General features: G+C 41.4%; 1 protein-coding gene across 2 annotated transcripts in view; it reads right to left on the bottom strand.

Moving 5' to 3' along the window:
• SHTN1 (shootin 1) overlaps window positions 1–14531 on the bottom strand; it is an 89549-nt gene that overhangs the window by 39978 nt on the left and 35040 nt on the right. For both annotated transcript variants that reach the window (XM_014550572.1, XM_005879684.2), the window contains 5 exons: window positions 11421–11589; window positions 9139–9236; window positions 6675–6756; window positions 3807–3901; window positions 835–981 (listed from right to left, as the gene is read on the bottom strand). In XM_014550572.1, the coding sequence (XP_014406058.1) occupies window positions 835–981; window positions 3807–3901; window positions 6675–6756; window positions 9139–9236; window positions 11421–11589 (591 nt within the window). The remainder of the gene's footprint in view (window positions 1–834; window positions 982–3806; window positions 3902–6674; window positions 6757–9138; window positions 9237–11420; window positions 11590–14531) is intronic.

Genomic DNA, 14531 nt, shown 5'->3' with positions numbered 1-14531 from the left:
GGTGGGAATCAACTCTACCTCATGTCCAACCTTTTAAAATCTTCAGAAATTTTCAAGGATAAATGTCAATATTGTTCCTTTAAAGAGACTTTGACAAATGATCATGAGTAGCAGCTAACATCCTTTCCTTCACAAACTAGGTACACTGTAAGCAGTCTAAATATTGACATAATTTTTCTGAGGCCGTTTCTTTCACTTGAAAGCCATTGTTCTATCTCTTGGCCTCTCCCCGTCCTCCACCCCCCTAACTTGCCACGCTGACTAACCTTTCTGCCCAGCACACCCAGGTAGGCGGTGCTAGCTGGACCGGCTCTACTCAAACGGAAATAACCACTTAGGAAGTCTTTAAACATACACATTTGTGCAAGTTTACAAAAATCAGATATTTTCTCCAAGCAAACAATTACTACCAACAAGGGCTTTTCCTCCCTGTTTGAATAAAACCTATTTTACCCTCCCACAGGCTCTCGAAGACTAATACTCTCCAGTGCACACGGTCTCCCCAAAACGCAGTCAAACAAAGGGGGCGTTAGATGCGTTATCCAAGCTCTTCTCAAGTTGTATCTCTTTCCCTCCCTTCTTCTGTCCTTTGGGACAATTTAAAGTCTACAATAATGCACTATACATTTTTGTTGGCCACTGAATTAAATTCATTTGGTAGTTGTTGTTTTTCTAAAAGATAAAAAAGACAGACTTGGTAACTTAGTAAGGCAAAATGTGGAACTCTAAGTGACCAGACCAACTCTTCTCAGTGTGTGTGTGTGTGTGTGTGTACGTGTGTGTGTGTGTGTGTGTGTGTGTGTGTGTGTGTAGACTCCAGAAGAAAATCAGTACCTTTTGTTGGTGCTGAATCCTCTCTCCCTCAAGGAGCTGGGTGAGTTTTGCGTTTTCATCCAATGCTTTCAAAAGCTGTTGGTCGGGAGCAGAGCTCTGTAGCAGCAGGTGGCTTTGTCTCTTTAGCTTGTTTTGTTCAATGAACATCTGCAGAAGTTAATTACGAACATGTATATACCAGTCAATCTCACATATCTCAACAGAAACTTGAGCAAAAGGAAAGTGATGGAGTTTTTATCAAAATTTTCTGAATCCTACACAGTCTAATGGTTTTAGAAGTAAAGGTTGCCATGATTTCATTCATAACTTTTATACAATCTTCAGAACCTTTACGCTTGCCCCAACCAAGTACAATAACTGAGCCCTACATGTCCATTTTTAATACTGTATTATGGCTTTAAAATCCATTAATACTAACAGTAGTAGTGGTATTACTGGAACAGAGGCTGTTAGCTGATTCTTCTAGACTAGGGAGGCTCAAATCCCTGATGCATCACCATCTTGACTTGGAATTGCTGTATCCAAAATGGATGGTCACATTTTTGTTTTTTATTTATCATCATTTTTTAATATATTTTTATGGATTTCAGAGAGGGAGGGATAGAAACTACAATGATGAGAGAGAATCACTGATCGGCTGCCTCCTACACGCTCCCTTACTGGGGATGGAGCCTGCAACCCAGACTTGTGCCCTTGACCAGAACTGAACCAGGACCTTCAGTCCGCAGGCCAACGCTCTATCCACTGAGCCAAACCAGTAGGGCACATTTTTGTTTTTTTAAATGGACAAGTAGGAGTAGGAGTGGGGAAGGAACTTAACATTTTTCACTTTACACATTTGAGAATTGTTTGTATTTCTTACAAGGCGCATATGTATCTATTCCTTTCCTAATTAAATATATAAAGTAAATGAACTTTAAAATTTCACTTCTAAGTCTCTAGACAGTAGGCTCCCAAGGGCAGAGATCCTATTTGCCTTCTTCACCATTATATTCCCACTGTCGGCAGTGTCTGGTTTAATAAGATGTTTGCTGACTGCACAAAGCACAAAATGCAAGACAGCAGTACATCTCATTAAACTAAGTCATGTAATCTTTGAGCAGCAGTTATCTGTTAAAAACCTGAGAATCTGTAAACCATTAAAAGGGAAGATAGACTGGTTCTAATCTAGCTTTATCTTTAAAAACAGTTCTCTTCTCGCTATTGTGCAGGTCAAATCTAGATGCTGCAAAATCACTGAGCACCACTGCAAGGATTGATGCTAGGGTGACGTAAGTGCCACCGCTCTTCATGTCCCTCCTCGAACATCTGTCTCCTCACTCTGGCATGGCACACCACCACTCGTTTTCATATCCTTAGTGGAATCTTGCTTCTCTCATCTATCCTCTCTGCTACTGCATGGCCTTCATGTTTTCTTTGAGCTGCTTTGTTTTCTAAAATCACTCTACAAACAACAGATGGAAAATTGAAAATGTCTCTCAAAGTAAGACCCTGGCATTCAGGTCAAAATCAGCCAACATTTTCAGTGTCGCAATGGAGGCATCTTCATGTTACCTCTACACTCCCTCCTCCTCGACTGTTTATTTAGCTCCATTATTTCTATTGCTGCAGCTTTTTCCAAAGGGCGCTGACACACTCCAATTCTTTTCGCTTTCTTCCAAGTCATAAGAGAACCTTATTTACTCACCTTTCATTAAACTCTCTGAATAAGATGAATCATAATATTTCAAATCAAATCTTCTCGGGCTAAACCTTGCATAGAGTTCATTGCTAGCCCAGCTAACATTCAAGCACATAATCCGATTTTCAAATGTCATCGGCATAACCCCTGCTCTGTCTTCTTTCTCCGCTACAGACACTTACACCTAAGACTGTTTTACATTTCCTTGGCGACTTTCCTTCAACCTACAGTACGTACACAGATTCAAAAAGGTTTCTCCATGATGGAGCTCTCATGCAGATCAGCTCTCCATCCTGAGTTGTTAGGGTTCAGCCAACTGGTACCTCATCATTTCCCTGGAAACCAGTCCCAGAGCCACAGGACACCAAAGAGCTACCTGGCAACAAAGGTAAGCCGAACACGAGAAGCTCAAAGCTCATCTCTAACATGAGAGGAACATCATTGCTCTGGTGAAAGGCTGAGACAATGGATGTACAACATGGCAACGTTCCACAGCAAGGAGAGGAATCAACTCACACAATGAGAGCACTGGAGAGCGGCCATGGTACTGCTACTTGAGATGGTATACGGAGAGGTAACCTAGATGCGTAAGGCTATTTGAAACCTACACAAGTCCTCAAGCCGGACCTTCCATCACAAGTTACAAATGTCCCTAAATATAATGTCTTTCCTCTATGTCGCATTTTATTTTATTTTTTTTGCTTAATCCTCACCTGAGGATATTTTTCCATTGATTTTTAGGGAGGGTGGAATAGAGATAGAAACATCAATGTGAGATGTTGCCTCCTGCAGGAGCCCTGACCAGGGCCTGGGCTGGGGGGGAACCTGCAACCAAGGTTAAGTGCCCTTGACTGGAATCGAACCTGGGACCCTCTGATCCACAGGCCAACGCTCTATCCACTAAGCCAAACCAGCCAGGGCCCTCTATGTAGCATTTTAGAGTTTACAAAATACCTTTGAAAAAGCATGCCATTTAAAATCCACTTGGTTATCCGGGTATCATCAGATAATCCGCTTGGTTATCTGTGGTGAAAGTGAAGCCCCAAGAGGCTACTAGTAAGGGACTGTTCTAAGGTCATGCAGCTGGTAACTGACTGACATGCCAAAATCTGAACCCAGATCTTCAGATACCAAGTTCAGTGAACCTGAGACGATTCCGTAGCTGCCTCCCTAAATCAGCTGATCCTTCATTCAAAGTTGTAAGTTCTTACTCAACCTAAAGAAATCATTCTGATGTGTCATCTGCAAAGTTCTTTAAGAAATAAAAATGAGGTCTCTACAAGATACTTACCTCTTGTGCAAACGACTCTGCTTTTTTCCGAAGGTCCTTCTCCAGTTCCAAGTTCACCTGCATTTCCTCATACTCTTCTACTGCTAGCATGGACACTTAAGAAGACAAGGAAAGGGAAACGGACAATATGCCACCCAGATGATCAGGAATATGGGTGAAAAACAGTGCTTAAAAGATTCTTTCTACAGCACGCTCAACCACTGCTGGTTGGAATATAAAATGATAAAGCCTTTTGGAGGGCAATGTGATTCAAAAATCTAAAATTATTCATACTCCTTGACTCAACAATTCCACTTTTAGGAATGTCTTTATTCTCCTAAGAGAGAACATATATGGAGACTTAGTGGGAGGGCTGCTCTCTGCATTGCTGCTGAAAAAAGTAAAATAATCTAGATGGCCTAGCATGGAAGGATCAGTGAAGTCTGGTATGTACAGGAAATATTATTCTGCTATCAAAATTATATTGCAGAGGCATGTTTATTGGATAGAAAGACATTTGTGACATATTAAAGAGTTCATTTTTGTTTTTTAAAAGCCACGTTCTAAACACATCCACAAGGCATTTCACAGAAGAGGACACATATAAAAGGCCCCTAAACACGTGGAAAATACTCATCTTCATTAGTAACCGGCGAAACGCAAAGTAAAAACACAGATACCTTTTTAGACTCACCAAAGAGGCAACTGGCAAAAATGAAAGTACACATTGAGTGTGGAGATGATAGGGAACACATACATGGCTAACGGGAGTGTAACCCTATAGATCTACTTAAAAAGTAATTTGGCCTTAGGTGGTGAAATAAAGATAACATTTTACATTTGTCGTATATCTTGCTAAAACTCTTAGACATGTGCACCAGGGGACATGTATAAGAATTGTCCTAACAGCATGACTTGGAATAGTAAAATACGGAAAAAATAAAAACCCTCCAATATCTACCAATAGGATAGTGGATAAACGAATCCTGGTATAGACTTGGAATGAAATATGATACACCCGTAAAAATAAACACCACGGCAGAGCCCCTCACCATGGACGAACCTCAAAACACAAAGCTGAAGAGGTACATGGGCGAAAATATGCCATTTTTATAAAGTCCCAAACACGCAAAATTAAACAATATGCTGTCTGGGGACACATACGTATTTGGCAAAACTGTAAGTAAAAGAAATGATAAAACTCCAAGGGAGGAGACGGAGTAGAAAAGGCTGTTCGTGGGCTCGTAAGGTACTAATGGGTAAATAGAAACTTCCTCTGCTGGTATCTTGTCTTCCACAGATGCTATAAACATATTTAACAATTTAATGGATATACAGGCTTTTTCAGATGGTTAGAATATACACTAAAATGTTAACATGCTTTTCTCTGCACTGGAAAGACTGAGAGTCCCCCCCCCCCTTTTTTCTGTATGAATCTATAACTTTCCACCAAAATAAAAGTACACAAGTAAATAAAAAGAAAAATAGGCATAAGTTATGTTAAAGTGTTCTCCGAGTACACAAACGAGAGAGAGAGAGAGAGAGAGAGAGAGAGAGAGAGCCTGATGGCCATTCGGGCCCAGAGGCAGAGCGTGGCTTTAAAGTCACGATAGGACAGACATCTTCCAAGGGAAAATCGTGTGAAAGACGAGCAAAGCAATGACACTTTATGACCTTTTGTGCTCTATTCTGTGAAATGATGATAGAGGCAAGACCGGATTTTTTTTACCGGAGGGAGGGAGGGGGGGGGGTGTGAGACGAAGCCATTGCACGACGTAGACAGATATCGCTCCGGTCTCTCCACCTGCATGTGGTGAAGCTCTTTTGATCCTGAGCCCAGTCCGAGCCACACAATCTTTTCAAAGGCTTCCCTAATGGCTGCTTTCAAACAATGTTCCGCCGGGGCACTCAGTCCTAACTGACTAAGGACTGGTTTGCTGTGTAATGACATAGAATTTCAAACTCCGTACTCGGTGAATCTACTGCCTACCCAGGGGAAAGACTAATAGTCTTACTCAAGGGAAGCAATATAAGAGGTGGTTTGGGATGTGAATGACAGGCCCCTGGGTTATTTTCAAACCTATTTAAAAGAGACATTTCATGAGGAGAACAAAGAAGATTCTACTACAACTATCTGAAGCCTGGGACAGAATAATTGACACGCTTTTCTGCGTCCAGAACACTATAATAAGAAGTGAATTTCACCTGGTCCTTCTTCCCTGGATTCTGAAAGCACTGTTTGGTTCTAGTCATGCATTTATTATATAAACTCTCTGTCTCTCCCTGGAATGGGGGTCGGGGGGAGGAGGTTAGGTTGTCTCTGAAGGCAAGATCCACATGCTAACCATTGTGGAACCCTCTTTCTAGCACAGTGCATCCAAATTAGAAAGTCTTCTACACTATTTCTATCTTCTGAAAGGTAGAAAGAGTTGAGGCAATGTCACAATGGAGTGCATCTCCCACACACTTAACTACAAGGTTCTTTATTAAAAAATCCCAGGTCATGAATAATGCAAAGATGGAGAACTCCCATGAACAGGGGCGACCCTGGATCTGAAAGATTTGCTTTTAGTGTTGTACCTTCTGCACTCGGAAAGAAGGGGGAAAAAAGAGGACAAAACCATAGTAAGTCCGCTCTCTTGGGTTTTGCGTTTCAAAATGAGTGGGCCTTGTGTTTCTTAAGTAAAAGCACTTGTAAATGTCCCAAGACTCAAAAGCGGGGGGTAGAATCGAATTGAGAGAGACTCCTTGCTATGAGTTAGGAGAACACAATACAGGAGAAGATTCTTGCTGCAAGAACCTTTAGGCACAGGTATAAGACAACCCGAAATCTATGTACACAAAATAAATTACACATGTACTTGAGAAACAAAGAGTGGAAACACATACCTCTATTGCATTTTTCTAAGACTTTTCTCTGTTCAAGGACTTCTGAATTTAAAGCATCTTTTTCTTGCTTCACTTTATTTACCTAGAAACATGAGATTTTGAGGGGAGAAAGCACCCACAGCGGTAAGACAGGACATATGGCGATGTGTGATACTCAAGTTGCTGTTCAACTTTCAACAGGAAACTAACACTGTAAAGTAGTGATTGGCCTCACTGCATAGGCTTGTATTACAGCTCTTCGTAGAGCCTCGAAGGTCGCTACTTCAGCTAGGATGGACAACTGGCAGAGAATGTATTTACATATTCCAACTGGCCTTGGCATTGGGCCCCAAACATGGTAGTGCTCTAAGTGGCCAGTGTGAATGGTTCATAGTTTTAATGCAAAAATCCAACTAGAGAGCACTTGGAAAATACATGAATCATTTAGAGAGCCAATACTCAATTTTGGTATTTCTTTTAAGTTTTGATGCTATTTGGCTTAAGTAAAACATCCATGAATTTTTGAAATAAAAAGTATTTTCAACTTGGATGACTGTTGGCTAAAATAGAATACATATGATAATTTTCCCCAACAACTTCTGAAATAACTGTTGGCATCTATCAATAGGAGAAGAGAATATCATAGACAGTTAAAAACAAAAATGTAAAGCTACATGTATCAAAGCGGATAAATCTCAAATTCCATTTTGTGGAATTAAAAATGCAGGGTGTGAATATAGCTTTAAAACACTCCAAGCGCTATGGATTGTAGTACAAATGTCAGTTCGTGCATTGCCAAGATAAAACCAAAGTTCAGAAGAGTAGCTGTTTGGGGAAATGCAATTGGGGAGAGAGAGAGATGCCACGGTTTCAACACTACTTTCATGTTTTATGTATTAAGCTAGATTGTAGGCACATAGATGTTCATTATTTCGCTTTTAATATTTTTCAAGTGTCTGAAACAGTCCTAACAAAAACAACTTCTGAATTGGCTTCCAACCCCACCTCTCAGTGGCAGGGAGAGAATCCCCGATAATCATAACTGAGGAATGGCGTGCATCGAAGTGTCTGAAACAGTCCTAACAAAAACAACTTCTGAACTGGCTTCCAACCCCACCTCTCAGTGGCAGGGAGAGAACCCCGATAATCATAACTGAGGAATGGCGTGCATCAGAATGCGTTTCCTGTCTCTCTCCCATGGTTACACTCACGAAACAAACCAAGATCACGATCCCGAAGGGCCTCCGAATCCAGCAGTACTTCGGAGCGTCTCTGAACTGATTTCTTTGGGTGTAAGCTGTATTTTTTATTTTGGTTTCAATTAGTAACTGGTATAACACGGCCACCAGGAATGCTATTTCCAAAATGCCATCGTCCTTCTCCCCATTCATTCGGATGTGTTGTCACAATCCATGAAAGCACCCGGTTGGTGGGCACTGCTTCCCAGTCTCTTTCCCATGATGGCCCTTAAGAAAGCGATAGTATGTGTCTGGGCACTGAGGTCATTGGAGGAGGCTGCTCGCTGAAGGGGATCAATACCCTGGCCCCCTTGTCAGCCCTCGGAGGGATATCAAGGGGCTACAGCACATCGATTGGGAAGCTCTGGGCTACAGGATCTGAGAACCATTGACAGACGTCAGGTCGAGATTGCAAAGGCAGATCCTTGAAGCCTCGTGCAAAGAAAGGCAATTGTGTACTCCTGCTCTTGAAGACAATTGACAAGGAAAAGGAAGAAGTTTCTCCAAACACCTACTTGAACCATTCTACCACCTAGCACGGTGGTTCTCAACCTTCCTAATGCCGTGATCCTTTAATATAGTTCCTCATGTTGTGGTGATCCCCAACCATGAAATATTTTCATTGGCTACTTCATAACTGTCATTTTGCTACTGTTATGAATCATCATGTAAATATCTGATATGCAGGATGTATTTTCATTGTTACAGATTGAACATAATGAAAGCATAGTGATTAATCACAAAAACAATATGTAATTATATATGTGTTTTCCAATGGTCTTAGGCGACCCCTGTGAAAGGGTCGTTCGACCCCCAAAGGGGCCACGACCCACAGGTTGAGAACCGCTGACCTAGCATATGGGCCTGGGTTGGAGGTACATGGGGACAGCCTTTCCCAATGGAGCCAGCCCTTCACTGGAGAAGCGGCACACTTCTTCACCCGCGGTGATAGAGTGTCTGACTTAAACTCAAGACACCACTCCCACAAATCTGCCTCCTGTAGTGAAGTCTGAGGGGCAATAGAGAACACTTAATGCTACTTTCATGTTTTATTTATGGAGCTAGGTAGTGGGTATATGAATGCTCATGGTCTTACTCTCTACACCCTTTGGTATGTGGGGAGCAGATCAGGATTAGTACTTGGTTCACACGTCAGACATTGGCTTCCAGTGGCAATTTTTAACATGGCTAGTCCCCAAACACCTTGAAAACACCAAAATCTGACCTTTCAGGCCCAAGATACATACTTCTTCAATTACTTCCGCAAGTTTGCTCTTGAGATTTTCTAGTTCGATGGCTAATATCTTCTTTTCCTCCTGAACGGACACAATTTGATCCCGGAGTTCTGCATTTTTAAAGGGGGAAAAAAAAAAAAAAGGAGGGGACATGTATACAAATAAACGTATTTTTAAAAGAGGAAATCAATCTTGTCCGAAGAATTGAAAATGCCAGCCCATGGGCAGTGCATGGTCAAGGTCATTTAACAATTAAAAGGAAAATGAAGAAGCAAAGGATGATGGAAATCTAGCTTTCAAGCCCCCCAACACAGCCATGGTTATTAATAACTTTATATCAGGCAAACTCACTGTGTTAAATGTACCAGATCATGTTTTCTTTGCATTCCAGCAAACCCACATTCAAGAAAACGATCTGGCATTTCAGAAGCAAAATTGCTTAAGCTTTTAGCAAAATAAATTAAGGCATTGCAGTAACTCCTTTTTTATTTTATAACGGCCATGGACTCGTGTCACAATACAATATAAACAACTGGGCAGTTAATAATTTGGAGATTTTGATTTGAAGAAAAATCCTGATTTTCTGCCAATTTATAGCCTTAAACATTAGTTGAACTGACTCAAAATATAACCTATTTGAAAAAGGGTTAATTCTAGTAATTTTCTCTCCAGAGTTGTGGGTGTTTTGTTTCTTAATTTATTTCATATTTGCTAGTACGAGGATTTAATGAAAACTGTGTTACTGGAATGAAAATATTAGTGACTGTAAGTGCAAAGCTTAAAGTTACTTCCGCCACTCAAATGTTAAAAAGACATGTACATGGATTATTAGCACAGGGTCCTCAAATTTATATCCAGGCTTCTGGTTTTGTCACTGAGTTTTGAACTACTCTTAATTTCTTACCCTCCTGCCAGGACAGTAAGAAACCCATTATGTGGTTATTTATAAGTTAAATCAAACTTTTTGCACGAACCCAGCTTGAAGGAATTCTCAGAGACTTATTTCAAAATCACTCTCTCTACTGGTTGGCCACTCCTGAAGGAAGAACAAGAGACCACACTGTTCAAGACCCAACAGAAGGGAGGATTGTGGACAAAAGAACATCCTTTAACCTTCCCCTCTCTCTCCTCACCAACATAAATCTTATTTTGTCCCAGGTTAAGGGAGCGGAGAGTCAGTTAAAGATGACTTTCTGTAGACAGTCATCCCTGGGTATCCACAAATACTGGCTCCAGGACCCCTTCAGATAGCAAAATCCACGAACGCTCAACTCCTCTACATAAAACGGCGTATTATTTGCACACACCCTAAGCACGTCCTCCGGTACACTTTAAATAATCTCTAGATATAATCTCTCATACAATGTAAATGCTAGGTAAATAGTTCTTACATTGTATTGTTTAAGAAAAAAGCTCTGTACATAGTCAGTACAGATGCAACCACCTTAGGTCAAACTACACTGTACCTGTCAGCAACAACATAACATTTCCCCCCCAAATATTTTCTATCTGCCGTTGGTTGAATCCACGGATGCGGAAGCCACTGATATGGAGGACAAATATTTTCTATCTGCCGTTGGTTGAATCCACGGATATGGAGGGCTGACTGTACTTTCTCCTTGAACTTCCACCTGAAGTGTTGCCTACCAAGCTAACAAGTATTGCTTCTGAGGTGTGCGCTAACCACAAGTACCCCACTGGTTATTGAACCAACATCTGCTTTTCGATGTCTTTCACTTCCACAATGTATCTATGAATAAAATAAATGTGTATTTAATAGATGTATCATGTGACCTTGCCTGCTAATTAACGCAGTTTTTTCATACTGCGTATTGCGTACAGCTCGTTGCCTGAATCCCATGACACATTCTTTGAGGGCAGAGACTAAGCGATTTGGGGAGGAATCTTCCCTGAAGATTCCAACAGGGAACCACAACCAGGAGCTGTTGACTACAGATATTTTTATTCACTCTTTCACTGCATTATAATTTCACCAAAAATATCTTAACATACAGTCCATACTCTTAAGAAGTTTATAGACGAACTGGGCTGTTTGTCAAGACAGTGCTTTCAAAAGGGCCTAGTCCCAAACAAGAAAGCAACTCATGAAACACAAAGGTGAGAGCCTATCTTGACTTTCAACCACGCTCCACGTGAGGACACTGAAATCAGAATTTTCTCAAGGTAAAACCCAGGCATCAGTATTTCTTAAAGTTCTCGTGTGATTCCAATGTGCAACCCGGGTTGGGAAACGTTATCGAAAACAAGCTCAATAATTAAGCCCCGGGTCCCACCTTTGATCTGCTTCTGGCACTGCACCGAGACACATGGCTCAGCGGTAGCCTCTGGATCCGTAGTTGGTTCTTCATCATCAATGTTGATCTCTTCGGTTATTACATCTGGTCCCAGCTTGGCCATGTATAACATGCTGATTCTTTTCAATGTCTTGTTTTCTTTATTTAGCTAAGGCAAAATGTAAAAACAGTGATTTTAACAGCAGTCAAATGAGTATCTTGGGTTTCTAAACAACAGACAAGTGAAGGGCACTTCTGTCTTACATACTCATCAACATTCACAGCAGGAAATAACAACTAGAAGATTCATGAAAGAAGGCTTTTATTTACACTTTTAACATTAAAGTTGTTACTTTAAGTAAGACCTGATGCCTGGGTTACAGCCAGCAGTATGTGAGAATGCTAATTGTCACTGATAAGAAATATAAGAGGAATTAAGATCAAACACCAGCACAGATTAAGCCCAAAATCAGTTTGATTGTCTTAAGTAAGGCACTTAATTTCAAGCAAATGTTTTCTTTGTTGCTGTGCTGTGAACACTCTTTAAAGGTCTGTTTGCCCAGCATTCCCCTGTTCTGGTACTGCCACTCTTCTCCCCTGTTCCACGTGATTCCCATGGGAACAGCCTCGATCCCCAAAACACATCCTATCTCTTTGGCCATAGCTACTTAGACCAGGGATTAGGCACAGGGCCCAAGCTTGGGCAGCTGGACCCCTTCTCTAGAAATCTGGAGGCTGGATCAGAGAGATGAGCTTCTTTCCATAGGTCTGGATGTACAGAAGCTATTCGTGACCACATCCCACTGCTGGATCGAGGAAGTGAGGAAGGCGGTCTGTATGTAGCCACGCCCAAAATGGAGCTGATGTGTAGAGAGAGGCAGAGAAAAGCAGTGGAGATAGGGTTTCCCACATGGCTCCAGCCCATTCTTGAACTGTGTCTAGCACACAGAATGGATGGGATTCTCCAATCCTTCTGTAACAAATCCCTGCTCTTTTCTTCTCTTGCTTAATTAAGCCAGTTCAAGATGTGTTTCTATCTGTACAGAGTTCTAATGATACACAAGAAAAGAAAGTTCAAAATAGGTTCCCATTATTTCTATAAAAAGAGTTCGAATTCATAGCAGAGAAAAGGAATCCTAATTCATTGAGGTATCTGTTATTCATTAATGTAGAAATGAGTTGTTTTTTAGTGTTACTCAACTATCATTACCTTCTTTAGCTCATGTGTTTGTGTGCATATAAAATGTTAGTACAATGCACACACAAAGAGCAGCCGTGGTCCAAAGTCCACAGGAGGGAAACATGGTGTTGCTGATGTTTTCTCTTCTTAAGACTAAAAAATAAAGTCCTCTCTTACTTGAGTACATGAAAGTATTGACAAGATTGAGTTTTCTAGTTAAAATGTAAGACAGAAATGCAAACATATTTCCTTTAGTAAGGGCTATTAATCATCAAGATGTGTTCTGAATTAATAACTGACACTGAAAAGAAATACAAACAGAAGCATTATTCATTGGAAAGCATCCTGCCCTTCCCTACTGTGTACCTTACACCAGAATAAGATGTTTAGTCCTCTACTTGTCTGGCTTTGGCCCTTCATCTATGATCATAATTTGAATCCCTCGGGGAATCTCTCAGGAAAGCCCAGCCCATTCCAACTGGGAGAGCTAGTTCCTCCCCAATAATATTAAATCTAAATATATCTCAAGTAGCTGCTCTAGAGCACAAGAGGTGCTTCCTCTCTGGGGAATCAGGAAGAATCTCCTAGAAACGGCTTGGAAGCCTCCATGGATTCTTCCTGGGAAGCCTGGAGAGATCTACTCAGGGAATCAGACACAGCCTTTATTCCCTATCTCCAGCCCACAGCCCCGGCTTCTAGCTCCCCAGATTACATCAGAGGATCAGGAGGCCCATGATTTCCCAACCCCTCTTCCTGAAAATGGAAAATTCAATTCAACACTGTTTGGGGTGGGGGTAGTCTTTGAACCATGAACCCTACAGCATACCTAACTCTAGAGGCTCAAAGGTCCTGGTCAATTCTCAAGCAAAGCATTTTTTTTCCCCTGAATGTTAGAAAAAAAATAACAATTGAAGGAAAAATTGGGGGGAAAAAAACTCTCAAAACTTAATTTGTAATTCTGCATCCTAACATTTAAACAAATGGTCCCAAACTCTGCACACCAGAATCTCTACAGAGCTTTTTAAAAGTCCCAATGCACAGGCCCTCACCAGACCAAACTCTGTGGTGTGGCCCAGCACAGAGCTTCCCAGGTGGCTCCAATGCACAGCAATACTGAGAATCATGGATGTAGAGCAATGCAACGCTTTACCATGCATTTCTATAAAATCAGCACAGCAGAGAAAAGAACCAGCTCTACAATCAAATCGCCTCTGCTTCCAGAATAACCTAAGTTCAGTGTCGGTTTTCTAATCAGCAAACTAAGGATAAAAACCGTCTCTATCAAGGGAACACTCGTGCACTGCTGGTGGGAATGCAGACTGGTGCAGCCACTATGGAAGACAGTATGGAGTTTCCTCAAAAAGTTAAAAATGGAACTCCCATTTGACCCAGTGATCCCACTTCTAGGAATATATCCCAAGAAACCAGAAACACCAATCAGAAAGGATATATGCACCCCTATGTTCATAGCAGCACAATTTACCATAGCTAAGATTTGGAAACAGCCTAAGTGCCCATCAGTAGATGAATGGATTAGAAAACTGTGGTACATCTACACGATGGAATACTATGCTGCTGTAAAAAAGAAGGAACTCTTACCATTTGCAACAGCATGGATGGAACTGGAAAGCATTATGCTAAGTGAAATAAGCCAGTCAATGAAGGAAAAATACCACATGATCTCACACATTCATGGATAATAGAGACCATTACAAACTTTTGAACAATAATAGATACAGAGGCAGAGCTGCCTCAAACAGATTGTCAAACTGCAGCGGGAAGGCTGGGGAGGGTTGGGGGGCAGGAGGGAAGGGGGTAAGAGATCAACCGAAGGACTTGTATGCATGCATATAAGCATAACCAATGGACATAAGACACTGGGGGGTAGGGGAGGCCAGGGGATTGTCAAGGGCGGGGAAAAAAAAGGACAC

The sequence above is a fragment of the Myotis brandtii genome, unplaced genomic scaffold (genome assembly GCF_000412655.1).
Source record: "Myotis brandtii unplaced genomic scaffold, ASM41265v1 scaffold604, whole genome shotgun sequence".
NCBI lineage: Eukaryota > Metazoa > Chordata > Mammalia > Chiroptera > Vespertilionidae > Myotis > Myotis brandtii.
This window is presented reverse-complemented; position numbering and strand designations above follow the sequence as displayed.